The sequence below is a fragment of the Grampus griseus genome (genome assembly GCF_964374135.1).
Source record: "Grampus griseus genome assembly, chromosome: 3".
Lineage (NCBI taxonomy): Eukaryota > Metazoa > Chordata > Mammalia > Artiodactyla > Delphinidae > Grampus > Grampus griseus.
Genome location: NC_139019.1, coordinates 60231219 through 60255962, shown reverse-complemented (window position 1 = coordinate 60255962; position 24744 = coordinate 60231219). Strand labels below are relative to the sequence as shown.

The 24744-nt window shown below is 39.0% G+C and overlaps 1 protein-coding gene across 2 annotated transcripts in view; it reads right to left on the bottom strand.

Annotated features, from left to right (window-relative positions):
• Window positions 1-24744, bottom strand: part of AGGF1 (angiogenic factor with G-patch and FHA domains 1) — a 49763-nt gene that overhangs the window by 10738 nt on the left and 14281 nt on the right. For both annotated transcript variants that reach the window (XM_082651009.1, XM_082651010.1), the window contains exons 6-10: window positions 16834-17164; window positions 15728-15839; window positions 14857-14908; window positions 1619-1720; window positions 212-377 (exon numbers count right to left, since the gene is read on the bottom strand). In XM_082651009.1, coding sequence (XP_082507135.1) covers window positions 212-377; window positions 1619-1720; window positions 14857-14908; window positions 15728-15839; window positions 16834-17164 — 763 coding nt within the window. The remainder of the gene's footprint in view (window positions 1-211; window positions 378-1618; window positions 1721-14856; window positions 14909-15727; window positions 15840-16833; window positions 17165-24744) is intronic.

Below are 24744 nucleotides of genomic sequence, written 5' to 3'. Positions count from 1 at the left end.
GAAAAACCAACTACAATCATAATCTACTAGTCTAGGTCTCAAATTTCAAATACATGTCATTTCTTAGGCTCATTTGATAATATTCACTTAAATACAAATGTATCTCAATAGAGTATTATATCAATTAGATATGAAGCTGGTACTGATACTTTTTTAGAACACGCAGTGAATTAAAAAGCTACCATGCCCATAAACAGTATGTTTCACATACCAAAAGGTTCATCTTTCTTATCAAGACGAAGGTGAGCTCTAACCTGCCCTGGTTCACAGCCATCACAGGTATCACTGCCAGGGTGAATGTGAAAGGACAACACAGTCTCTCCAATTTTCACTTCATCTCCATGCTCAAGTATGTAAGGGTCACATTTAGTTTTGGGCTAAAGGAGAAAAAAATTACAAAGCCAAACCCAAGAGAGTTACATATGGTTATTTTATTTATTTTATGTCTACTGTAATGTCTGATTATAAAAATAAACATTGAGATTGTTCTCAATGAGATAGACATATGCACACACATTTCCACAAAACTTGAAGGTGATGCATAATATTCTACTAGTTGAGAAGATGACAGCTGAACCGAGCAACTTCTAATTTTTTTTTAATATTTATTTTACTTATTATTATTTATTTTTGGCTGCATTGGGTCTTCGTTGCCAGGCGTGGGCTTTCTCTAGTTGCAGCAAGCAGGGGCTACTCTTCGTTGTGGTGCGCGGGCTTCTCACTGCAGTGGCTTCTCTTATTGCAGAGCACAAGCTCCAAGCACATGGGCTTCACTAGTTGTGGCACATGGGCTCAGTAGTTGTGGCTCGCAGGTTTAGTTGCTCCGCGGCATGTGGGATCTTCCAGGACCAGGGCTCGAAGCCATGTGCCGTGCATTGGCAGGCAGATTCTTAACCACTGCGCCACCGGGGAAGCCCTCTAATTTTTATATTATCAAAATCCACTGATCTCCCCATCTCCATGCCCAATCCTATCACAGAAATACCCAACTCAAACTTCAAACAGTCTACTACCAAAATGAAAAATCACAATCAAAAAGATGAAGTGTTAAGGAGATAGGTGCATCATATTTCCCTTTTTCCATCCTCTCTTGATAATTCAGTTTTATCTCATTTTTGATTCTTATAGACTAAGACCTCCCTCCCTCCCTTCCATATATTATCTTATTATGTGCTAAAGCACTTTGTTACATGTTGGGATAGAAGAGTTAACTAAATAGACATAGCCCTTGCCTTCAAGGAGTTTACAGTTTAACAACATTTCCTTTAACAGTTTAAACACACACACACACACACACACACACACACACACACACACACAAAGGATGGCCCCTAAAGTTGCTATAAGAACATTTACTCTGAATAGCTTTAAAATGCATTTATTTCCAAAAATAAGGCACAGGTACAAAATTAGAAGTCAAAACTCAACAGTTAAGTATCCACTTACTGTATACATTTTTTAGCCCTTTCTAAGAATTCCCTTCCATGTTAACACATTTGGGTGAATACCAATCTGAACTAAATGATATGTATAATAACTATGGCCCTGAGGGATAAAAAGTTTCATTTCAGTTTTTTAAAATAATGTGCAAGTATTTAATTAATAAGTATATACTCACTTGAAGAATCTGTTTTCCATTTACAATTGTACCATTTTGACTGCCTTGATCCACAAGGACGTAACTTTGTAAGTCGTGATCAAAATAAATTTCTGCATGAAACTTAAAAAAAAAGAAACCAGGTAATTATAAAGTATTATACCTTTTTTTAAACCATAGATAATTTCTCTATGATAAGATGCAATGAACTTTAGTCTCTTAATAATTTAGCTTTTATTATTTTTAATACATTTTTTTCAGAATACAAAAGTGTAATAATGCTTCTGGTAGAAATGAGAAGGCTACAGGAAAAAAACTCACCTATAATTCCACCTATAATTACCATTAATAATTTAGTATGTGTCCTACCTTTTCTACTTTTATAATATAGTTGAGATTATACTATATATATAATTTGAAATAATTTTTTCACCTAATATGTCTGTTCGTGTTATTAAAAATTCTTAATACAAAAGGTGATTTGAAACATTCAAGGCTGACTTCTCAGTTTTTTCCAAATTTTCAATACTCAGAACTAATCACTCCCTTCTGTTCCACAGCACTTTGTTTATATAACAATTAAATGATACAAAGTTTCCGTATATGTGAATGTCACTGTACTGCTTACAATTTTCGCTTACATTTATTTTTATTTAATTAATTTAATTTACTTATTTATTCATTTATTTGTTTATTTATTTGGCTGTGTCAGGTCTTAGCTGCAGCATGCAGGATCTTCCTTGAGGCACGCGGATCTTTCGTTGTGGCGTGTGGGCTTGGGCTTCTCTCTAGTTGTGGTGTGTGGGTTTTCTCTCTAGTTGTGGTGCACGGGCTCCAGAGCACTGTGGGCTCCGTAGTTTGCAGCACACACACTCTCTCGTTGAGGCGCTCGGGCTTAGTTGCCCCACAGCATGTGGGATCTTAGTTCCCCGACCAGGGATCGAACCCACATCCCCTGCATTGGGAGGTGGATTCTCTACCACTGGACCACCAAGGAAGTCCCTATTGCTTACATTTAGTTTACAATTTTCTTACCACTTAGTACATAATACAGTACCTCACATATATTGGGCATGTACTCAATACATGCCTATTTAACTGGATATAGAGCTGCAGAAATATTTAACTTTAAATTTCATAAACAATACATTGCTGGTGGGAATGTAAAATGGTGCAGCTGCTTTGTGGGGGGTCTGACAGTTCCTCAAAATGTTAAACAGGGAGTTACCATACGATTCAACAATTCTACTCTGAGGCAGGCATCAAGAGGAATGAAAACATACCTCCAAACAAAAACCTGTACGTGAAATGTTCACAGCAGCATTATTCTTAATAACCAAAAAGTGGAAACAATTCAAATGTCCATCAGCTGATGAACAGATAAAAAACACTGTATCTGAACATTGAAGTAGTATTTGGCAATAAAAAGAAATGAAGTACTGATATATGCTACAACATGGATGAATCTTGAAGACATGCTAAATAAGCAAAAAAGCTAGTTACAGGGGTGGGGTCAAGATAGCGTACTAGGAGGACAGGGAATTCGCGTCTCCGCACAACTAGGGCACCTAGCAGGCACCGGTGGGGGACAACGGACACCTAAGGGGATGGCAGGAACCCCCAGCAACTGGGTAGGATGTGGGATGTGGGGGGAGTGAAGGGGGGGGAGAAGTGGAGGTGGGACGGAACTGGCACCCCTAAGGGGCAGGTGGGGGAGGGGAAGGAATCCCACGTCCAAAGGGGGAAATTGGGGAACCACTGGGAGGGCAGAGGATCAAAAGGGAGCATGGCCAGGTTTCCCCGCCCACTTGGGCCCCCAGGAACCTGTTCAGATCCCAGGCCTGATCCTCTACCTACCGAGGCCCCCTCCAGCCACACAGGTCCTGAGGAAGTGGGAGAGAGGGAAGGGGGAGCAAAAGTAAAGGCCGGACCTAAGGGACAGCACCCCTGAGGGGTGGCTAGGGAGAGGAGGAGTTCCTACACCCAGTGGGACCCACCCACGGTTAGGGGTCCACAGGCGGGGGGAGACCCTGGGGGAGACAGTGGGGGAGAGGCACAAAAGAATGGAAGGGAATGGGGCCAGTGCTTTCCCTGTCCACTTAGGCACCGGGGAGCTTGTTGGGCTCCCAGGCTTAATCCTCTGCCCTCAGAGCCTCCCTCCTGCCTCGCAGAAACCCAGCCCCGTCCCCACCCCACCCCGACCCAGGGCCCCAGCTCTGCACTCAGAGACACCCTCCAACACTTGGCCTAAACCCCACCCCCACACCCTCACTCAGGGCCCTACCTCCAAACTCCAGAACTCCACACTCCAGAGGCCCTTCTTTGGACATGCTACCTCTCCCCTTCCACGCAGGTCCTAAGCAGAGGCCCCGCCCAATGCCTGAACATCACCACCTACGCTCCACCCCATGCTCAAATGTCACCCCCCACCTGCCTAGGTCCCGCCCCACCCTAACTCGCACCCCTACCTGTTTCACCCCAGCTTACACTCTGCCCCCATAGCCAAGGTGCATTTTTTTCTTTTTTCCTCTTTTGGATTGGGGTTCTGTTTTACCTTGTTGATTCATTGTTGTTCTATTATATTTTTATTTTTCCTGATAAACCTCTTATTTTTCTAATTTTATTTTATTCTTTATACTTTGTTATTGTTCTCTCTTTTTGGCTTGTTCCCTGCCCTCCCCCCGCTTTTTTTCTTTTTTCTGTTGTGTTATTTTACCTTGTTGCAGTTGTTTCAATTATAGTTTTGTTTTTCCTAATATAATTTTTATCTTTCTAATTCAATTTTGTTTTTTATTCTTTGATACTGTACTGCTCCTTTTCTTCTTTCTTTCTCTCTTTTTTTTACCATGCCACAAAGCTTGCAGGATCTTGATTCCTAGGCTGCAGATCAGGTCCGAGCTCCTGTGGTAGGAGCTCCGAGTCCAAACCACTGCACTAACAGAGAAGCTCAGACCCCAGGGACTATCAATTGGAGTGAGGCCTCCCAGAGGTCCTCATCTCAGCACCAAGACCCAGCTTTATCCAACTGCCTGCAAACTCCAGTACTGGACATCTCAGGGCAAACAACCAGTAAGACAGGAATACAGCACCACCCATCCCAAAAAAAGAAAGAAACGACAAAAAAATATGTTACAGACGAAGAAGCAGGTAAAAACCTACAAGACCAAATAAATGAAGATGAAATAGCTAACCTACCTGAAAAAGAATTCAGAGTAATGACAGTAAAGATGATCTAAAATCTCAAAAACAGAATGGAGAAAAGACAAGAAACACTTAACAAGGATCTAGAAAAACCAAAGAGCAAACAAACAATGATGAACACAATTACTGAAATTATAAATACACTAGAAGGAATCAATAACAAAATAACAGATATGTGAGCTGGAAGATAAAATGGTGGAAAAAACTGCCAGGGAGCAGAAAAAAGAAAAAAAAGAATTGAGGACAGTCTCAGAGACATCTGGTACAACATTAAACGCACCAACATCCAAATTACAGGGGTCCCAGAAGAAGAAGAGAAAAAGAAAGGGTCTGAAAAAATATTGGAAGAGATTATAGTTGAAAACTTCCCTAACATGGGAAAGGAAATAGTCAATCAAGTCCAGAAAGCACAGAGAGCCCCATACAGGATAAACCCAAAGAGAAACACATAGAGACGCATATTAATCAAACTATTAAAAAATAAATACAAAGAAAAAGTATTAAAAGCAGCAAGGGAAGAGCAACAAATAACATACAAGAGAATCACCATAAGGTTAACAGGTGATCTTTCAGCAGAAACTCTGCAAGCCTGAAGGGAGTAGCAGGACATATTTAAAGTGATGAAAAGAAAAAATCTACAAACAAGATTACTCTACCCAGCAAGGACCTCATTCAGATTTGATGCAGAAGTTAAAATGTTTACAGACAAGGAAAAGATAACAGTATTCAGCACCACCAAACCAGCTTTACAACAAATGCTAAAGGAACTTCTCTAGGAAGGAAACACAAGAGAAGGAAAAGACCTACAAAAACAAACTGAAAACAATTAAGAAAATGGTAATAGGAACATACATATCAATAATTACCTTAAATGTAAATGGATTAAATGCTTCAACCAAAAGACATAGACTGGCTGAATGGATACAAAAACAAGACTCGGACATATGCAGTCTACAAGAGACCCACTTCAGACCTAGGGACACATACAGACTGAAAGCGAGGGGATGGAAGAAGATATTCCATGCAAATGGAAATCAAAAGAAAGGTGGAGTAGCAATTCTCATATCAGACAAAATAGACTCTAAAATAAAGACTATTACAAGACACAAAAGAGGACACTACATAATGATCAAAATACCAATCCAAGAATATATAACAACTGTAAATATTTATGCCCCAACACAAGAGCACCTCAATACATAAAACAAATGCTAACAGCCATAAAAGGGGAAATTGAGAGTAACACAATAATAGGGGATTTTAACACCCCACCTTCACCAATGGACAGATAATCCAAAATGAAAATAAATAATGAAACACAAGCTTTAAATGACACATTAGACAAGATGGACTTAATTGATATTTATAGGACATTCCATCCAAAAACAACAGAATACACTTTCTTCTCAAGGGCTCATGGAACATTCTCCAGGACAGACCACATCTTGGGTCACAAATGAACCCTTGGTAAATTTAAGAAAATTGAAATCGTATCAAGTATCTGTTCCGACCACAACACTATGAGACTAGATATCAATAACAGGAAAAATACTGTAAAAAATACAGACATATGGAGGCGAAACAATACGCTACTAAATAACCAAGAGATCACTGAAGAAATCAAAGAGGAAATAGAAAAATACCTAGAAACAAATGACAATGAAAACACGACAATCCAAAACCTATAGGATGCAGCAAAAGCAGTTCTAAGAGGGAAGTTTATAGCAATACAATCCTACTTCAAGAAACAAGAAACATCTCAAATAAACAACCTAACCTTACACCTAAAGCAATTAAAGAAAGAAGAACAAAATATCCCCAAAGTTAGCAGAAGGAAAGAAATCATAAAGATCAGATCAGAAATAAATGAAAAAGAAATGAAGGAAATGATAGCAGAGATCAAAAAAACTAAAAGTTGGTTCTTTGAGAAGATAGGCAAAATTGATAAACCATTAGCCACACTCATCAAGAAAAAAAGGGAGAAGACTCAAATCAACAGAATTAGAAATGAAAAAGGAGAAGTAACAACTGACACTGCAGAAATACAAAGGATCATGAGAGATTACTACAAACAACTATATGCCAATTAAGTGGACAACAAGGAAGAAATGGCCAAATTCTTAGAAAAGCACAACCTCCCGAGACTGAACCAGGAAGAAACATAAAATATAAACAGATCAATCACAAGCACTGATATTGAAACTGTGATAAACAAACAAAAGCCCAGGACTAGACGGCTTCTCAGGCGAATTCTATCAAACATTTAGAGAACAGCTAACACCTATCCTTCTCAAACTCTTCCAAAATATAGCAGAGGGAGGGACAATCCCAAACTCATTCGACAAGGCCACCATCACCCTGATACCAAAACCAAAGATGTCACAAAAAAAGAAAACTACAGGCCAATATCACTGAAGAACATAGGTGTAAAAATTACTCAACAAAATACTAGCAAACAGAATCCAACAGCATATTAAAAGGATCATAGACCATGATCAAGTGGAGTTTATTCCAGGAATGCAAGGATTCCTCAGTTTAGGCAAATCAATCAGTTTGATACACCATATTAACAAACTGAATGATAAAAACCATATGACAGATTGGGGGAAGATGGTGGAAGCGTGAGACGCGGAGATCACCTTCCTCCCCACAGATACACCAGAAATACATCTACACGGGGAACAACTCCTACAGAACACCTACTGAACACTGGCAGAAGACCTCAGACCTCCCAAAAGGCAAGAAACTCCCCATGTACCTGGGTAGGGCAAAAGAAAAAAGAGAAAACAGAGACAAAGAATAGGGATGGGACCTGCACCAGTGGGAGGAAGCTGTGAAGGAGGAAAGGTTTCCACACACTAGGAAGCCCCTTCGTGGGCGGAGACTGTGGGTGGCGGAGGGGGAAGCTTCGGAGCCGCGGAGGAGAGCACAGCAACAGGGGTGTGGAAAGCAAAGCGGAGAGATTTCCCGCACAGAGAATCAGGGCCGACTGGCACTCACCAGCCCAAGAGGCTTGTCTGCACACCCGCCGGGGCGGGCAGGGCTGGGAGCTGAGGCTCGGGCTTCGGTCGGAGCACCAGGAGAGGGCTGGGGTTGGCGGCGTGAACACAGCCTGGAGGGGGTTAGTGCGCCACGGCTAGCCAGGAGGGAGTCCAGGGAAAAGTCTGGACCTGCCGAAGAGGCAAGAAACTTTTCCTTCCCTCTGTTTCCTGGTGCGCGAGGAGAGGGAATTAAGAGCGCTGCTTAAAGGAGCTCCAGAGACGGGCGCCAGACGTGGCTACAAGCGCGGACCACAGAGACAGGCATGAGACGCTAAGGCTGCTGCTGCTGCCACCAAGAAGCCCGTGTGCAAGCACAGGTCACTATCCACACCCCCCTTCCAGGGAGCCTGTGCAGCCCGCCACTGCCAGGTTCCCAGGATCCAGGGACAACTCCCCTGGGAAGAACGCACGGAGCGCCTCAGGTTGCTGCAACGTCACGCTGGCCTCTGCCGCCGCAGGCTCACCCCGCACTCCGTGCCCCTCCCTCCCCCCGGCATGAGTGAGCCAGAGCCCCATAATCAGCGGCTCCTTTAACCCCTGTCCTGTCTGAGCGACGAACAGACGCCCTCCAGCGACCTACACGCAGAGGCGGGGCCAAATCCAAAGCTGAGCCCCTAGGAGCTGTGAGAACAAAGAAGAAAAAGGGAAATCTCTCACAGCAGCCTCAGAAGCAGTGGATTAAAGCTCCACAATCAACTGGATGTACCCTGCATCTGTGGAATACATGAATAGACAACAAATCATCCCAAATTAAGGAGATGGACTTTGAGAGCAAGATTTAGGATTTCTTCCCCTTTTCCTCTTTTTGTGAGTGTATATGTGTATGCTTCTGTGTGAGATTTTGTCTGTATAGCTTTGCTTCCACCATTTGTCCTAGGGTTCTATCCGTCTGTTTTTAATTTGTTTTCTTTTATTTTTCGCTTAATAATTATTTTTTATTTTAATAACTTTATTATATTTTCTCTTAGTTTACTTTACTTTATCTTCTTTCTGTTTTTCCTCCCTCCCTCCCTCCTTTCGTTCTTTCTTTCTTTGTTTTTCTTTCTTTCTCTCTTTCTTTGTTTCTTTCTTTCTTTCTTCTACTAATTCTTTCTTTCTACTTTTTCTCCCTTTTATTCTGAGCCGTGTGGATGAAAGGCTCTTGGTGCTGCAGCCAGGCGTCAGTGCTGTGCCTCTGAGGTGAGAGAGCCAACTTCAGGACACTGGTCAACAAGAGACATCCCAGCTCCACATAATATCAAATGGTAAAAATCTCCCAGGAGGGCTTCCCTGGTGGCGCAGTGGTTGAGAGTCCGCCTGCCGATGCAGGGGACACGGGTTCGTGCCCCGGTCCGGGAAGATCCCACATGCCGCGGAGCAGCTGGGCCCGTGAGCCATGGCCGCTGAGCCTGCGCGTCCTGAGCCCGTGCTCCGCAATGGGGGAGGCCACAACGGTGAGAGGCCCGCGTAACGCAAAAAAAAAAAAAAAAAAAATCTCCCAGGTATCTCAATCTCAACACCAGCACCCAGCTTCACTCAACAACCAGCAAGCTACAGTGTTGGACATCCTATGCCAAACAACTAGCAAGACAGGAACACAACCCCACCTATTAGCAGAGAGGCTGCCTAAAATCATAATAAGTCCACAGACACCCCAAAACACACCAACATACGTGGACCTGCCCACCAGAGAGACAAGATCCAGCCTCATCCACCAGAACACAGGCCCTAGTCCCCTCCACTAGGAAGCCTACACAACCCACTGAACCAACCTTAGCCACTGGGGACAGACACCAAAAACAATGGGAACTACGAACCTACAGCCTGCAAAAAGGAGACCCCAAACACAGTAAGATAAGCAAAATGAGAAGACAGAAAAACACACCGCAGATGAAGGAGCAAGATAAAAACCCACCAGACCTAACAAATGAAGAGGAAATAGGCAGTCTACCTGAAAAAGAATTCAGAATAATGATACTAAAGTTGATCCAAAATCTTGGAAATACACAAACTGCAAAAAACATTTAACAAGGACCTAGAAGAACTAAAGATGAAACAAGCAACGATGAACAATTCAATAAAAGAAATTAAAAATACTCTAGATGGGATCAATAGCAGAATAACTGAGGCAGAATAACGGATAAGTGACCTGGAAGATAAAATAGTGGAAATAACTACTGCAGAGCAGAATAAAGAAAAAAGAATGAAAAGAACTGAGGACAGTCTCAGAGACCTCTGGGACAACATTAAATGCACCAACATTCGAATTATAGGGGTTCCCAAAGAAGAAGAGAAAAAGAAAGGGACTGAGAAAATATTTGAAGAGACGATAGTTGAAAACTTCCCTAATATAGAAAAGGAAATAGTTAATCAAGTCCAGGAAGCACAGAGAGTCCCATACAGGATAAATCCAAGGAGAAACACACCAAGACACATATTAAGCAAACTGTAAAATATTAAATACAAAGAAAACATATTAAAAGCAGCAAGGGAAAAACAACAAATAACACACAAGGGAATCCCAATAAGGTTAACAGCTGATCTTTCAGCAGAAACTCTGCAAGCCAGAAGGGAGTGGCAGGACATATTTAAAGTGATGAAGGAGAAAAACCTGCAACCAAGATTACTCTACCCAGCAAGGATCTCACTCAGATTTGATGGAGAAATTAAAACCTTTACAGACAAGCAAAAGCTGAGAGAGTTCAGCACCACCAAACCAGCTTTACAACAAATGCTAAAGGAACTTCTCTAGGCAAGAAACACAAGAGAAGGAAAAGACCTACAATAACGAACCCAAAACAATTAAGAAAATGGGAATAGGAACATACATATCGATAATTACCTTAAATGTAAATGGACTAAATGCTCCCACCAAAAGACACAGATTGGCTGAATGGACACAAAAACAAGACCCATATATATGATGTCTACAAGAGACCCACTTCAGACCTAGAGACATACAGACTGAAAGTAAGCGGATGGAAAAAGATATTCCATGCAAATGGAAACTAAAAGAAAGCTGGAGTAGCAATTCTCATATCAGACAAAATAGACTTTAAAATAAAGACTATTAGAAGAGACACAGAAGGACACTACATAATGATCAAGGGATCGATCCAAGAAGAAGATATAACAATTGTAAATAATTATGCACCCAACATAGAAGCACCTCAATACATAAGGCAAATACTAACAGCCATAAAAATGGAAATCGACAGTAACACATTCATAGTAGGGGACTTTAACACCCCACTTTCACCAATGGACAGATCATCCAAAATGAAAATAAATAAGGAAACACAAGCTTTAAATGATACATTAAACAAGATGGACTTAATCGATATTTATAGGACACTCCATCCAAAAACAACAGAATACACATTTTTTTCAAGTGCTCATGGAACACTCCCCAGGATAGATCATATCTTGGGTCACAAATCAAGCCTTGGTAAATTTAAGAAATTTGAAATTGTATCAAGTATCTTTTCCGACCACAACGCCATGAGACTCGATATCAATTACAGGAAAAGATCTGTAAAAAATAAAAACACATGGAGGCTAAACAATACAATACTTAATAACTAAGTGATCACTGAAAAAATCAAAGAGGAAATAAAAAAATACCTAGAAACAAATGACAATGGAGACTCGATGACCGAAAATCTATGGGATGCAGCAAAAGCAGTTCTAAGAGGTAAGTTTACAGCAATACAATCCTGCCTTAAGAAACAGGAAACATCTCGAATAAACAACCTAATCTTACACCTAGAGCAATTAGAGAAAGAAGAACAAATAGCCCCAAAGTTAGCAGAAGGAAAGAAATCATGAAAATCAGATCAGAAATAAATCAAAAATAAATGAAGGAAACGATAGCAAAGATCAATAAAATTAAAAGCTGGTTCTTTGAGAAGATAAACAAAATAGATAAACCATTAGCCAGACTCATCAAGAAAAAAGGAGAAGACTCAAATCAATAGAATTAGAAATGAAAAAGGAGAAGTAACAACTGACACTGCAGAAATACAAAAGATCATGAGAGATTACTACAAGCAACTCTATGCCAATAAAATGGACAACCTGGAAGAAATGGACAAATTCTTAGAAATGCACAACCTGCCAAGACTGAATCAGGAAGAAATAGAAAATATAAACAGACCAATCACAAGCACTGAAATTGAAACTGTGATTAAAAATCTTCCAACAAACAAAAGCCCAGGACCAGATGGGTTCACAGGCGAATTCTATCAAACATTTAGGGAAGAGCTAACACCTATCCTTCTCAAAGTCTTCCAAAATATAGCAGAGGGAGGAATACTCCCAAACTCATTCTACGAGGCCATCATCACCCTGATACCAAAACCAGACAAGGATGTCACAAAGAAAGAAAACTACAGGCCAATATCACTGATGAACATAGATGCAAAAATCCTCAAACTAGCAGAAGAATCTAACAGCACATTAAACGGATCATACACCATGATCAAGTGCGGTTTATTCCAGGAATGCAAGGATTCTTCAATATACGCAAATCAATGAACGTGATACACCATATTAACAAACTGAAGGAGAAAAACCATATGATCATCTCAATAGATGCAGAAAAAGCTTTCAACAAAATTCAACACCCATTTATGATAAAAACCCTCCAGAAAGTAGGCATAGAGGGAACTTTCCTCAGCATAATAAAGGCCGTATATAACAAACCCACAACCAACATCATCCTCTATGGTGAAAAACTGAAAGCATTTCCACAAATATCAGGAACAAGACAAGGTTGCCCACTCTCACCACTCTTATTCAACATAGTTTTGGAAGTTTTAGCCACAGCAATCAGAGAAGAAAAGGAAATAAAAGGAATCCAAATCAGAAAAGAAGAAGTAAAGCTGTCACTGTTTGCAGATGACATGATACTATACATAGAGAATCCTAAAGATGCTACCAGAAAACTACCAGAGCTAATCAATGAATTTGGTAAAGTAGCAGGATACAAAATTAAGGCACAGAAATCTCTGGCATTACTATGTACTAATGATGAAAAATCTGAAAGTGAAATCAAGAAAACACTCCCATTTACCATTGCAACAAAAAGAATAAAATATCTAGGAATAAACCTACCTAAGGAGACAAAAGACCTGTATGAAGAAAATTATAAGACACCGATAAAAGAAACTAAAGATGATACAAACAGATGGAGAGATATACCGTGTTCATGGATTGGAAGAATCAACATTGTGAAAATGACTCTACTACCCAAAGCAATCTATAGATTCAATGCAATCCCTATCAAACTACCACTGGCATTTTTCACAGAACTAGAACAAAAACTTTCACAATTTGTATGGAAACACAAAAGACCCCGAATAGCCAAAGCAATCTTGAGAACGGAAAACGGAACTGGAGGAACCAGGCTCCCTGACTTCAGACTATACTACAAAGCTACAGTAGTCAAGTCAGTATGGTACTGGCACAAAAACAGAAAGATAGATCAATGGAACAGGATAGAAAGCCCAGAGATATACCCACGCACATATGGACACCTTATCTTTGATAAAGGAGGCAGGAATGTACAGTGGAGAAAGGACAGCCTCTTCAATAAGTGATGCTGGGAAAACTGGACAGCTACATTTAAAAGTACGAGATTAGATCACTCCCTAACACCATACACAGAAATAAGCTCAAAATGGATTAAAGACCTAAATATAAGGCCAGAAACTATCAAACTCTTAGAGGAAAACATAGGCAGAACACTCTATGACATAAATCACAGCAAGATCCTTTCTGACCCACCTCCTAGAGAAATGGAAATAAAAACAAAAATAAACAAATGGGACCTAATGAAACTTCAAAGCTTTTGCACAGCAAAGGAAACCATAAACAAGACAAAAAGACAACCCTCAGAATGGGAGAAAATATTTGCAAATGAAGCAACTGACAAAGGATTAATCTCCAAAATTTACAAGCAGCTCATGCAGCTCAATATCAAAAAAACAAACAACCCAATCCAAAAATGGGCAGAAGACCTAAATACACATTACTCCAAAGAAGATATACAGACTGCCAACAAACACATGAAAGAATGCTCAACATTATTAATCATTAGAGAAATGCAAATCAAAACTACAATGAGATATCATCTCACACCAGTCAGAATGGCCATCATCAAAAAATCTAGAAACAATAAATGCTGGAGAGGGTGTGGAGAAAAGGGAACACTCTGCACTGCTGGTGGGAATGTGAATTGGTACAGCCACTATTGAGAACAGTATGGAGATTCCTTAAAAAACTACAAATAGAACTACCATATGACCCAGCAATCCCACTCCCAGGCATATACCCTAAGAAAACCATAACTCAAAAAGAATCATGTACCAAAATGTTCATTGCAGCTCTATTTACAATAGCCCAGAGATGGAAACAACCTAAATGTCCATCATCAGATGAATGGATAAAGAAGATGTGGCACATATATACGATGGAATATTACTCAGCCATAAAAAGAAACAAAATTGAGCTATTTGTAATGAGGTGGATAGACCTAGAATCTGTCATACAGAGTGAATTACATCAGAAAGAGAAAGACAAATACCGTATGCTAACACATATATATGGAATTTAAGAAAAAAAAATGTCATGAAGAACCTAGCAGTAAGACAGGAATAAAGACACAGACCTACTAGAGAATGGACTTGAGGATATGGGGAAGGGGAAGGGTAAGCTGTGACAAAGCGAGAGAGAGGCATGGACATATATACACTAACAAACGTAAGGTAGATAGCTAGTGGGAAGCAGCCGCATGGCACAGGGATATCGACTCAGTGCTTTGTGACCCCCTGGAGGGGTGGGATAGGGAGGGTGGGAGGGAGGGAGACGCAAGAGGGAAGAGATATGGGAACATATGTATAACTGATTCACTTTGTTATAAAGCAGAAACTAACACACCATTGTAAAGCAATTATACCCCAATAAAGATGTTAAAAAAAAAGGATGATTTACAAAATCACATCTAGGGGGTTGTAACCGAAAAATCAAAGAGCTTACCTTACTGACACCAACTTCAGGGATTCGGAGAGTATGCTCCATATCTTTTTCTCTGCAGAGTTAAGTAAAATGCCTTTAATTATTTTTGAAGCATACATAAATGTAGCACTTAAAGAATTTTTTTAAAGATAAGTTTTTTTGTTTTAAAAGATAATGTTAAAATGCAAGTCTATCACACTAAATCTGGTTTCTATAATGCTACTCTAATTTCCTTTTTGAAAGAAGGTTCCAGAATTACTTTTACTCTTTGGTACATGTGTCACAGGCTAATAAACATCCAGTGAGACAAAATGTCCTTTGTACTCATGTCAATCACTTTTTCCAGACCTGTTGACTGTTTCCACTTCTATTACTAAATGTAAAAAAAGTATAATATTTCTAAGAATTTAAAATTAAGATATCGTATGGAATCTGTTCCATACATTACCTTTCCAGTTGGGAAGAAAGGAAATTATCCTACTCATGATTAAAACCTACCTCTCTACCAAGCTGGCTGAATTATAAAGGGGTAAAGGAAAACAATCAGAGGAGGTCAACAGTGGGTTTAAGTAATTTAAACCTAAAAAAAGCAATACAAAAGGTAAGAAAATGACAAAACCTCTGTGGAAGGTATCATATCACCAAGATTTTATCTCTTTACATAGGCAGTCCCCTTTAGGGATAAAGAGGTTATATCTCCAATTGTCTTCCAAAAGCAGGTGACAAAAGGTAGGTGTCAGAATATTTTTTGAGTGGAAAAGGGAGGGACATGGATGTCACTTTTTTCCTATTCAACCAGTACCATGCATATTTAATGATTAACTGCTCAGGAAAAGTACAGTCCACTGGAATAAGACAAATACACAAATATAATAACACTAAACATTTTTACCTTCCAATTGTAGCAGGATTTACAGCTGTAATGATAAAAAGTGATCCTGTCTGCAACACAGGTGATCTAATTACAATTACTCTAATACATGGGGGCCAAATTTTTTCTTCATCTGCCAAAGAAAGAAATGTGTAAATATTAATTCAAATGCTATGGGAAAAAATCAGAAATGCATAGGGATGAGTAGGAGGCATACATAAAGTACAAATATATTGATAAAAATCTTCATTCTGTTTAAAACAACATTCTTAAATTCTGCTATATCACATACACAGTAAGTAAGGTTTAACAATGTTACCAATTTAAAATGGTCAACCTGTGGGACTTCCCTGGAGGTCCAGTGGTTAAGACTCCACACTTCCACTGCAGGGGGCACAGGCTTGATCCCCAGTCAGGGAACTAAGATCCCACATGCCGTGCAATGCGGCCAAAAATAAATAAATTTATAAAAAGATCAACCTAAAGATATTCAGCACCTATCACAATTATAAAATAATCAACTCTCTCTTTTTTAAGGTCTTGGAATTTGAAAGTATCCCAAAAAAGCATTTTTACATTAAGTGAGAAAAACTGAGTCTGCCCTTTTTAAGAAAAAATGAGAGGAAATTCCATTAAGAACAAAATAAGCTCATATACACCAATATGAATTCCTGAGTTTTAAAAGTATATCTTTATATCCTCAAGTAAAATAAATACTAGATTTACCATAATACCTATGTAAGCTGAATTCATGGACTACTCTTTTTAAAGGCAACTGCTTTCCCTCCCTCAATTACAAAAGAGGACAAATATCTAATCCACTAAAATAGACTTTGTACCTACTTTAGGATTAGAAAGTAGGTAACTTGGTTTTGTGTTTTTACTGACTAAGCCATTCAATGCAATGAAACTTCAGGATCCAAGTACTAGTCATTTATTCACATCCTACTGTTGAAAAATAACCAAGCAGTTATAATTTTTAATAATGTTATTAATCTCTTTAAAACAATCAGCTCACTTTTCGGCAGATATATTATATGGGTTAATAACACTTTTAACCATTTTGCACTTTTACAATGACCATACTTGGTTATTTATATAAAATTAAGTAATGGCCATTTACTCACCTTCATCTTCAGAATCTTCTGCAGTTACATTGTCTTCACTGGTAATGTCTTCATCATAACTGTCCTCGGTCTGAGAGTCTGTAATTTCACCTTCTTCAGGCTCACTATCAGTGTCTATGACTTTCTCATCTTTAAATGAAGCCGAATTATAAATGTTTTCATCAAGAGGAGATTCTACAGTCTTTGCGCTAACTGGAACAGTATATTTGGGGGGACTCTTTTTGTAATGAATGTCTATTTTGGCCTTCTTTTTCACACTTGCAAAATCTTCTCCCTCACTGCAGCTTATATGTTCAATACTTGATGTTTTTTGATCTTCTGAATTCAAATTCTGGAAAGAGGTGGAAACAGGAGAGAAGACTCTTAAACATGACCATCTTATATTTAATGCTAAATGTTTCAATGAATTAGTGAAGATATATACACACAGTGAAATAGCTATTATCTCTAGTGCCTCTTCCTCTCATGTTCCTTTTCCTGGTTAATGATATGACCATCCACTTATCCAAATCATAAGTCTTTGACATCTCCTTAACCACCACTTGAAATCAATTACCAAGTGCTATAGACTGTTTGAAATTTATCCCAATTTTCTCTCATTATCGATTTTCAGTGTCTTAACTGTCCCAGTCCAGGCCCTCATCACATATTGCTTGGACATGTGACAGCCTAGAACAATGCTGTCAAAAATAAAATGCAAGTTATATTTTATACCTTAAAATTACCTAGTAGGGCCATTAAAAAGGTAAAAAGAAACCAGTGAAATTCATTTTATCTAACCCAGTACTTACAAAATATTACTAATTATATATAAAATTAACATTTAATCACTATAAAAATTACCAAAATATTTTACATGGACTTTCTGTACTAAGTCTTCAAAACTGAGTGTAGTTTACACTTACAAAGCATCTTAATTAGGATTAGCTACATTTCAAGTATTCAGTAGCCAGATGGAGCTGGCTGAACTGTGCAGGCCTAGAGAATACAACTAAACCTAAATTTTCTTTCTGAACATTGAGCCAATTATCAAGTCAACATACATAACATAAAGAATTAGCTTTAATTACAGCAGGGATTTAAAGGTCCAAATATACCTAATGTAGCAGAACTGAAGTTTTGCTAAAATTTAATGGAGAGTTGGTTTGATAATACAAAAAAAGTACAGATGAATCAGTTGCATCTCTTTTGTTCCAAAATTCCAACTTACCTGGCATAAGCCTTTTATTATTTATTACACATGCATACTGGGCATACCCTAGGACAAACGAATAAATCTATTATTTTAACTTTAGAAGAAACAGAGAGTTATTTTCCTTTGGTTTGTAACACAGTCTGAATTTTCTTTCTATATTAGAGCAACATGATGAAGTGAATTCATATGGTCCGCTGTTACTTTATAAAATATGAGACCATCTTAAACACACTTTTGTTTGTCTTTTAAATTAATTAATTTATTTATTTTTGGCTGTGTTGGTCTTTGTTGCTGTGCACGGGCTTTCTCTAGTTGCAGTGGGTGGGGGCTACTCTTCGTTGTGGTGTGCGGGCTTCTCATTGCAGTGGCTTCTCTTGTTGCGGAGCATGGGCTCTAGGCGTGCGGGCTTCAGTAGCTGTGGCACGTAGGCTCAGTATTTGTGGCTCACGGGCTCTAGATCGCAGGCTCAGTAGTTGTCATGCACAAGCTTAGCTGCTCTGTGGCATTTGGGATCTTCCCAGACCAGGGATGGAACCTGTGTCCCCTGCACTGGCAGGCAGACTCTTAACCACTGCACCACCAGGGAAGTCCCTAAACACGCATTTTTAATAGCAGCATAAATTCAGTTTGAAGACTGGCTAAACACTCACAGTGTGATAGATAAACTATACATATTTCCGGCAACATAAACTCACCAAGAACAAGAACAAGGGCAAGGAGCTGAAAAACTATGAGGGGGCTTCCCTGGTGGTGCAGTGGTTGAGAGTCCACCTGCAGATGCAGGGGACACGGGTTCGTGCCCCGGTCCGGGAGGATCCCACATGCCGCAGAGCGGCTGGTCCCGTGAGCCATGGCCGCTGAGCCTGCGTGTCCGGAGCCTGTGCTCCGCAGCGGGAGAGGTCACAACAGTGAGAGGCCCACGTACCGCAAAAAAAAAAAAAAAAAAAAAAATCAGAAAAAAAAAAAAAAACTATGAGGAACTTTAAAGGCCACTGTGAATTATGGCCAAAAAATTTCCCTATCCATATATGCTTTAAAAAAAAAGTTTCCAATCTTACATATTTTATTATTACTACTGCTTATAGGACAATACATGCAGAGGAAAAATGAGTGAAATTGCAAGAGGTACTGCTTTTTAAAAACTATTTGTCAGTCTAGAATGTTAGATAAATATTCATTAAAATATAAGAAAGGCCTGGTGCCTACATGTGGGCATTAAGCATATATGCATATTTCAAGTTATTACTCCAATCTCTTCACCCTACTTCCTTCCTTCTGTATACTCTACACTTCCAAAAAGTAAGGCTCAAGAACATCTTAAAACTCAAGAAAAAGATGAGGATGTCCTAACTGCTTTCCTCCCATGCTTCACAATTACCTTTTAGAATCCTTGGGGAATTCTCAGAATTTCATCAGGATTTTTCTTAAGTCACTGTCCTGAAGTTAACATATTTTTGAAGGATGGTAAAGATGAACAGATATGGGAGCTAAGCTGGACCAAAATCTCACAGAATGCTTTCAAATTTCATTCTCTAGTTTGTCAGGAAAGGTCATCTGAGGACCCCTACATGTTCTTTGCTTTGCTAGGGAGAAGTATTCATAATGCATCCTTTCAAACAGTTCAACCACTAGTAATAGGTAGACGTCACTAAAAAATAGATCTTAAAAAAAAAAGAAAAATCATTTTTGCTATTTTAGTTACATAATCTTCAATTCCTAGGTATTGCCAGTGAAAATAAAAGAAAAATAAAGACAAATCAAATAGAGAATTGAGATAAAATTTCAAGAGTAGGGGAGATGGCCAAGGTGGTGAAGTAGGAAGACACTGAACTCACCTCCTCCCACAGACACAGCAAAATTACAACTAGTTACAGAGCAACTATCTATGAGAATAACCTGAACACTAGCAGAAAAGATTTTCCACAACTAAAGACATAAAGAAGTAAACACACGATACATATATACAATGGAATATTACTCAGCCATAAAAAGGAAGAAAATTGGGTCATTTGTAGAGACATGGATGGACCTAGAGACTGTCATAGAAAGTGAAGTAGGTCAAAAAGAGAAAAACAAATATCGTTCATTATCGCATATATGTGGAATCTGAAAAAACTGGTATAGGCGATCTTATTTACAAAGCAGAAATAGAGACACAGACGTAGAAAACAAACCTATGGATACCAAGGCAGAAAGCGGGGGGGTGTGGGATGAATTGGGAGATTGGGATTGACATACATACACTATTGAAACTATGTATAAAATAGATAACTAATGAAAACCTATTGTATAGCACGGGGAACTCTACTCAATGCTCTGTGGTGACCTAAATGGGAAGGAAATCCAAAAAAGAGGGGATATATGTATACATACTACTGATTCATTTCGCTGTACAGTGGAAACTAACACAAAATTGTAAAGGAACTATACACCAATAAAAACTTTTTTAAAAAATTAAAAGAAACAAAAATAACCACATGAGATGGGTAGGACAGGTGGTGACCCACACCCCATGCTGGCAACCCACAAATGGAAGGAATATCACAAGCACAGAGGTCCTCTACAAGGAGCAAGGAGTCTGAGCCCCAAATGGGGTCACCAGCCCAGGGGTCCTGCACTGGAAAGATGAGCCCTCAGAATGTCTGGCTTTGAAAAACCAGCAGAGTTTATGTTCAGGAGAACTCGAGGGATACAGGAATAAGATTCTGCTCTCAAGGGCACATGCAAAATGTCACATGCTCTAAGTCCCAACACTGAGGCAGTAGTTTGAAAGGAGCCTGGGTCAGCTATTTTTGGGAGTCTGTTCTACCTCAATAACACTGGTACTGGAACACACCACTTTGGAATTTTCCTCTAGTCTGTTAGTGCTGGCGCCCCAGCCCTGCCCACCAGCAGGCTGGCACAAGCCCCAAACCCCACCCCTGGCCTGCCAGAAAGACAGCCATGTGGGGACCCAGCTTCACCCTCCAGTGAACCATTGAGCCCCCAGACCATGCAGCCAACTTCACAGGAAGACTACCCTACCCTCTAGTAGGCCTACAGCCACCATACAAGGCATGGCCTCACAGCCAACCAGGCCAGGGGCCAGCCCTGCCTACCAGTGCTCCCACAGTAATCAGCCCCACCACAACAGAAGGATGTATATGCAGCCCACATAGGGGACACCCCTAAAGCATCTGGTTCTGGAGACCAAAAAGGAGTGTGCTGCTGGGGCCCCAGAAGAGGTCTCCTAAATAAGGCCACTTCTCCAAGATGGGAAACATAAAACAACCTACCTAACACATGGAAATAAACACAAAGAATTGGGTAAAGTGAGGAGACAGAGGAATATGTTCCAAATGAAGGTACAAGACATAACCTCAGAAAAAGAACAAACAAAGTGGAGATAAGCAATCTACAGATAAAGAGTTCAAGATAATGATCATAAAGATGCTCACCAAACTCAGGAGAAGAATCAATGAACATAAAATTTCAGTAGTTAGAAAATATGAAGAACCAAACAGAGCTGAAGAATACAATAACTGAAATTAAAAATATAAATAGAAGGGACAACAAATTAGATGATACGGAGGAATACATCAGCAACCTGGAAAACAATAGCAGAAATCGCTCAAGCTGAAGAAAAAACAGAATTTAAAAAAATGAGTATAATTTAAGAGACCTCTGGGACACTATCAAGCATATTAACAGTCACAATACAGGAGTCCCAGGAGGAGAAGAGAAAGGGGCAGAAGGCTTATCTGAAGAAATCATAGCTGAAAACTTCCCTAACCTGGGGAAGGAAACAGATATCCAGGTCCAGGAAGCACAGAGTCCCAAACAAGATGAATGTAAAGAGGTTAATTACAATTAAAATGGCAAAAATTAAAGAAAAACAGAGAATTCTAAAAGCAACAAGGGACAGGCAACTAGTTATCCACAAGGGAGCTACCATAAGGCTATCACTGACTTTTCAGCGGAACTTTGCAGGCCAGAAGGGAGTGGCACCATATATTCAAGGTGATGAAAGGAAAAAACCTACAACCAAGAACACTCTACCCAGAAAGGTTATCCTTCAGATTGGAAGGAGAGATAAAGAGATTTACAGACAAGCAAAAGCTAAAAGAGTTCAGCACCATTAAAACAGCTTTACAAGAAACGTTAAAGGGACATCTCTAAATAGAAAAGAAAGGGCCACAACTAGAAATATGGAACTTATGAAAGGAAAAATCTCATTGGTAGAGGTAAACATACAGTAAAGGTAGCAAATCAACCACTGATAAAGCTAGTAGAAAGGCTAAAAGATGAAAGTAGTAAAATCATGTATATTTACATAAGCAGTTAAGGGATAAACAAAACGAAAACGTAAAATATGACCTCAAAAACATCAGATGTGGGGGGAAACAAAAGTAAAAATGTAAAGCAGTTAGAATGCATTCGAACTTAAGAAACTGTCTTAAAATAATCACATATATATAGGTTGTCAAATATGAACCTCATGGTTACCAAAAACCAACAACACATACACAGAAAAGAGAAAGGAATCCAAACATACCACTTAAAGGTAGTCATCAAATCACAAGGGAAGAGAGCAAAAGAAAAAAGGAACAAAAAAGTACTACAGAACCCCCCAAAAAAACAATGAACAAAATGGCAGTAAGTACATACCTATCAGTAATTACTTCAAATGTAAATGGATTAAAAGCTCCAATTAAAAGACACAAAGTGGCTGAATGGATTGAAAAAAAAATATGCTGCCTACAAGAGACTCACTTCAGATCTAAAGACACACACAGACTGAAAGTGATGGACAGAAAAAGGTATTCCATGCAAATGAAATAAAAAGAAAACTGGGGTAGCAACACTTATATCAGACAAAACAGACTGTAAAACAAAGACTGTCAAAAGAGACAAACAAGAACGTTATATGCTAAAGGGATCAAGCCAATAAGAAGATGTAACAATTGTAAATATCTATGTACCCAACACAGGAGCACCTAAATACATAAAGAAAATACTAACAAACATAAAGGGAGAAATTGACAGTAACACAATAATAGTAGGGGAATTTAACACTCCACTTACATCAATGGATATCATCTAGACAGAAAAACAGTAAGGAAACACTGGTCTTAAATGACACGTGACTAAATGAACCTAACAGATACATAGAGAACATTTCATCCAAAAGCAGCAGGATACACATTTGTTTCAAGTGAACATGGAACATTTTGTATGATGATGACATGCTAGGCCACAAAACAAGTCTCAAGAAATTTAAGACTGAGGTGCAACTAGAGATTATCATACAACATGAAGTAAGTCAGAAAAACAAACACCATATAATATCACTTACATGTATAATCTAAATAATGACACAAATGAACCTATCTACAAAACAGACTCACAGACATAGAGAAAAACCTGTGATTGCCAAGGGGGAGGAAGGGAGGGAGAGGGATGGACTGGGAGTCTGGGGTTAGTAGATGCAACCTATTACAATTAGAATGGATAAATAACAAGGTCCTACTGTATAGCACAGGGAATTATATCCAGTCTCCTGGGATAAACCATAATGGAAAAGAAAAAAAAAAGAATGTATAGATGTGTATAACTAAGCAGAAATTAGTACAACACTGTAAATCAACTATACTTCAATTAAAATTAAAAAAGACTGAAATATTAAGCAGCATTTTCAACCACAACAGTATGAAACTAGAAATCCACTACAAGAAAAAAACTGCAAAAACCACAGACACATGGAGTCTAAACAATATGCTACTATACAAGCAATGGGTCACTAATGAACTCAAAAAAGAAATCTGAAAAATACCTGCAGACAAATGAAAATGGAAAAACAATGATCCCAAATCCACAGGATGCAGCAAAAGCAGTTCTAAGAAGTTTACAGAAATACAAGCTTACCTCAGAAAACAAGAAAAATCTTAAATAAACTATCTAAACTTACAGCTGAAGGAACTAGAAAAAGAAGGGAAAAAACCAAAGTTAAGAGAAGAAATAATAAAGGTCAGAACAGAAATAAATGATACAGGGAATTCCCTGGTGGTCCAGTGGTTAGGACTCTGCACTTCCACTGCAGAGGGCATGGGTTCGATCACTGGTCGGGAAACTAAGATTCTGCAAGCTGCACAGAGTGGCAAAAAAAGAAAGAAAGAAAGAAATGGTAGAGACTAAAAAAAGAATAAAGATCAATGAAACTAAGAACTGGTTCTTTGAAAAAATAAACAAAATTGCTAAACCTTTAGCAAGACTTATCACCAAAAGAGAGGGCCCAAATAAATAAAATCAGAAAGAGAAGTTACAATTGATATTGCAGAAATACAAAAAATAAGAGATTACTATGAACAATTATATGCCAGTAAAACAGACAACCCAGAAAAAAATGGATAAACCCTGAGAAACACAGTCTCCCAATACTGAATCAGGAAAAAATAGAAAATATGAACAAACCATTTACTGCAAATGAAATTGATTCAGTAATCAAAAAAACTCAAAAGAAATAAAAGTCCAGGATCAGATGGCCTCACAGGTTATTTCCACCAAACATTTAGAGAAAAGTTAACATCTATCTTTCTCAAACTATTCCAAAAAGTTGGAGAGGAAGGAACACTTCCAAACTCTCTACAAGGTCAGCATCAGCCTGATACCAAAACCAGACAAAGACACGACAAAAAAGAAAATTTCAGGCCAATATCACTGATGAACACAGATGCAAA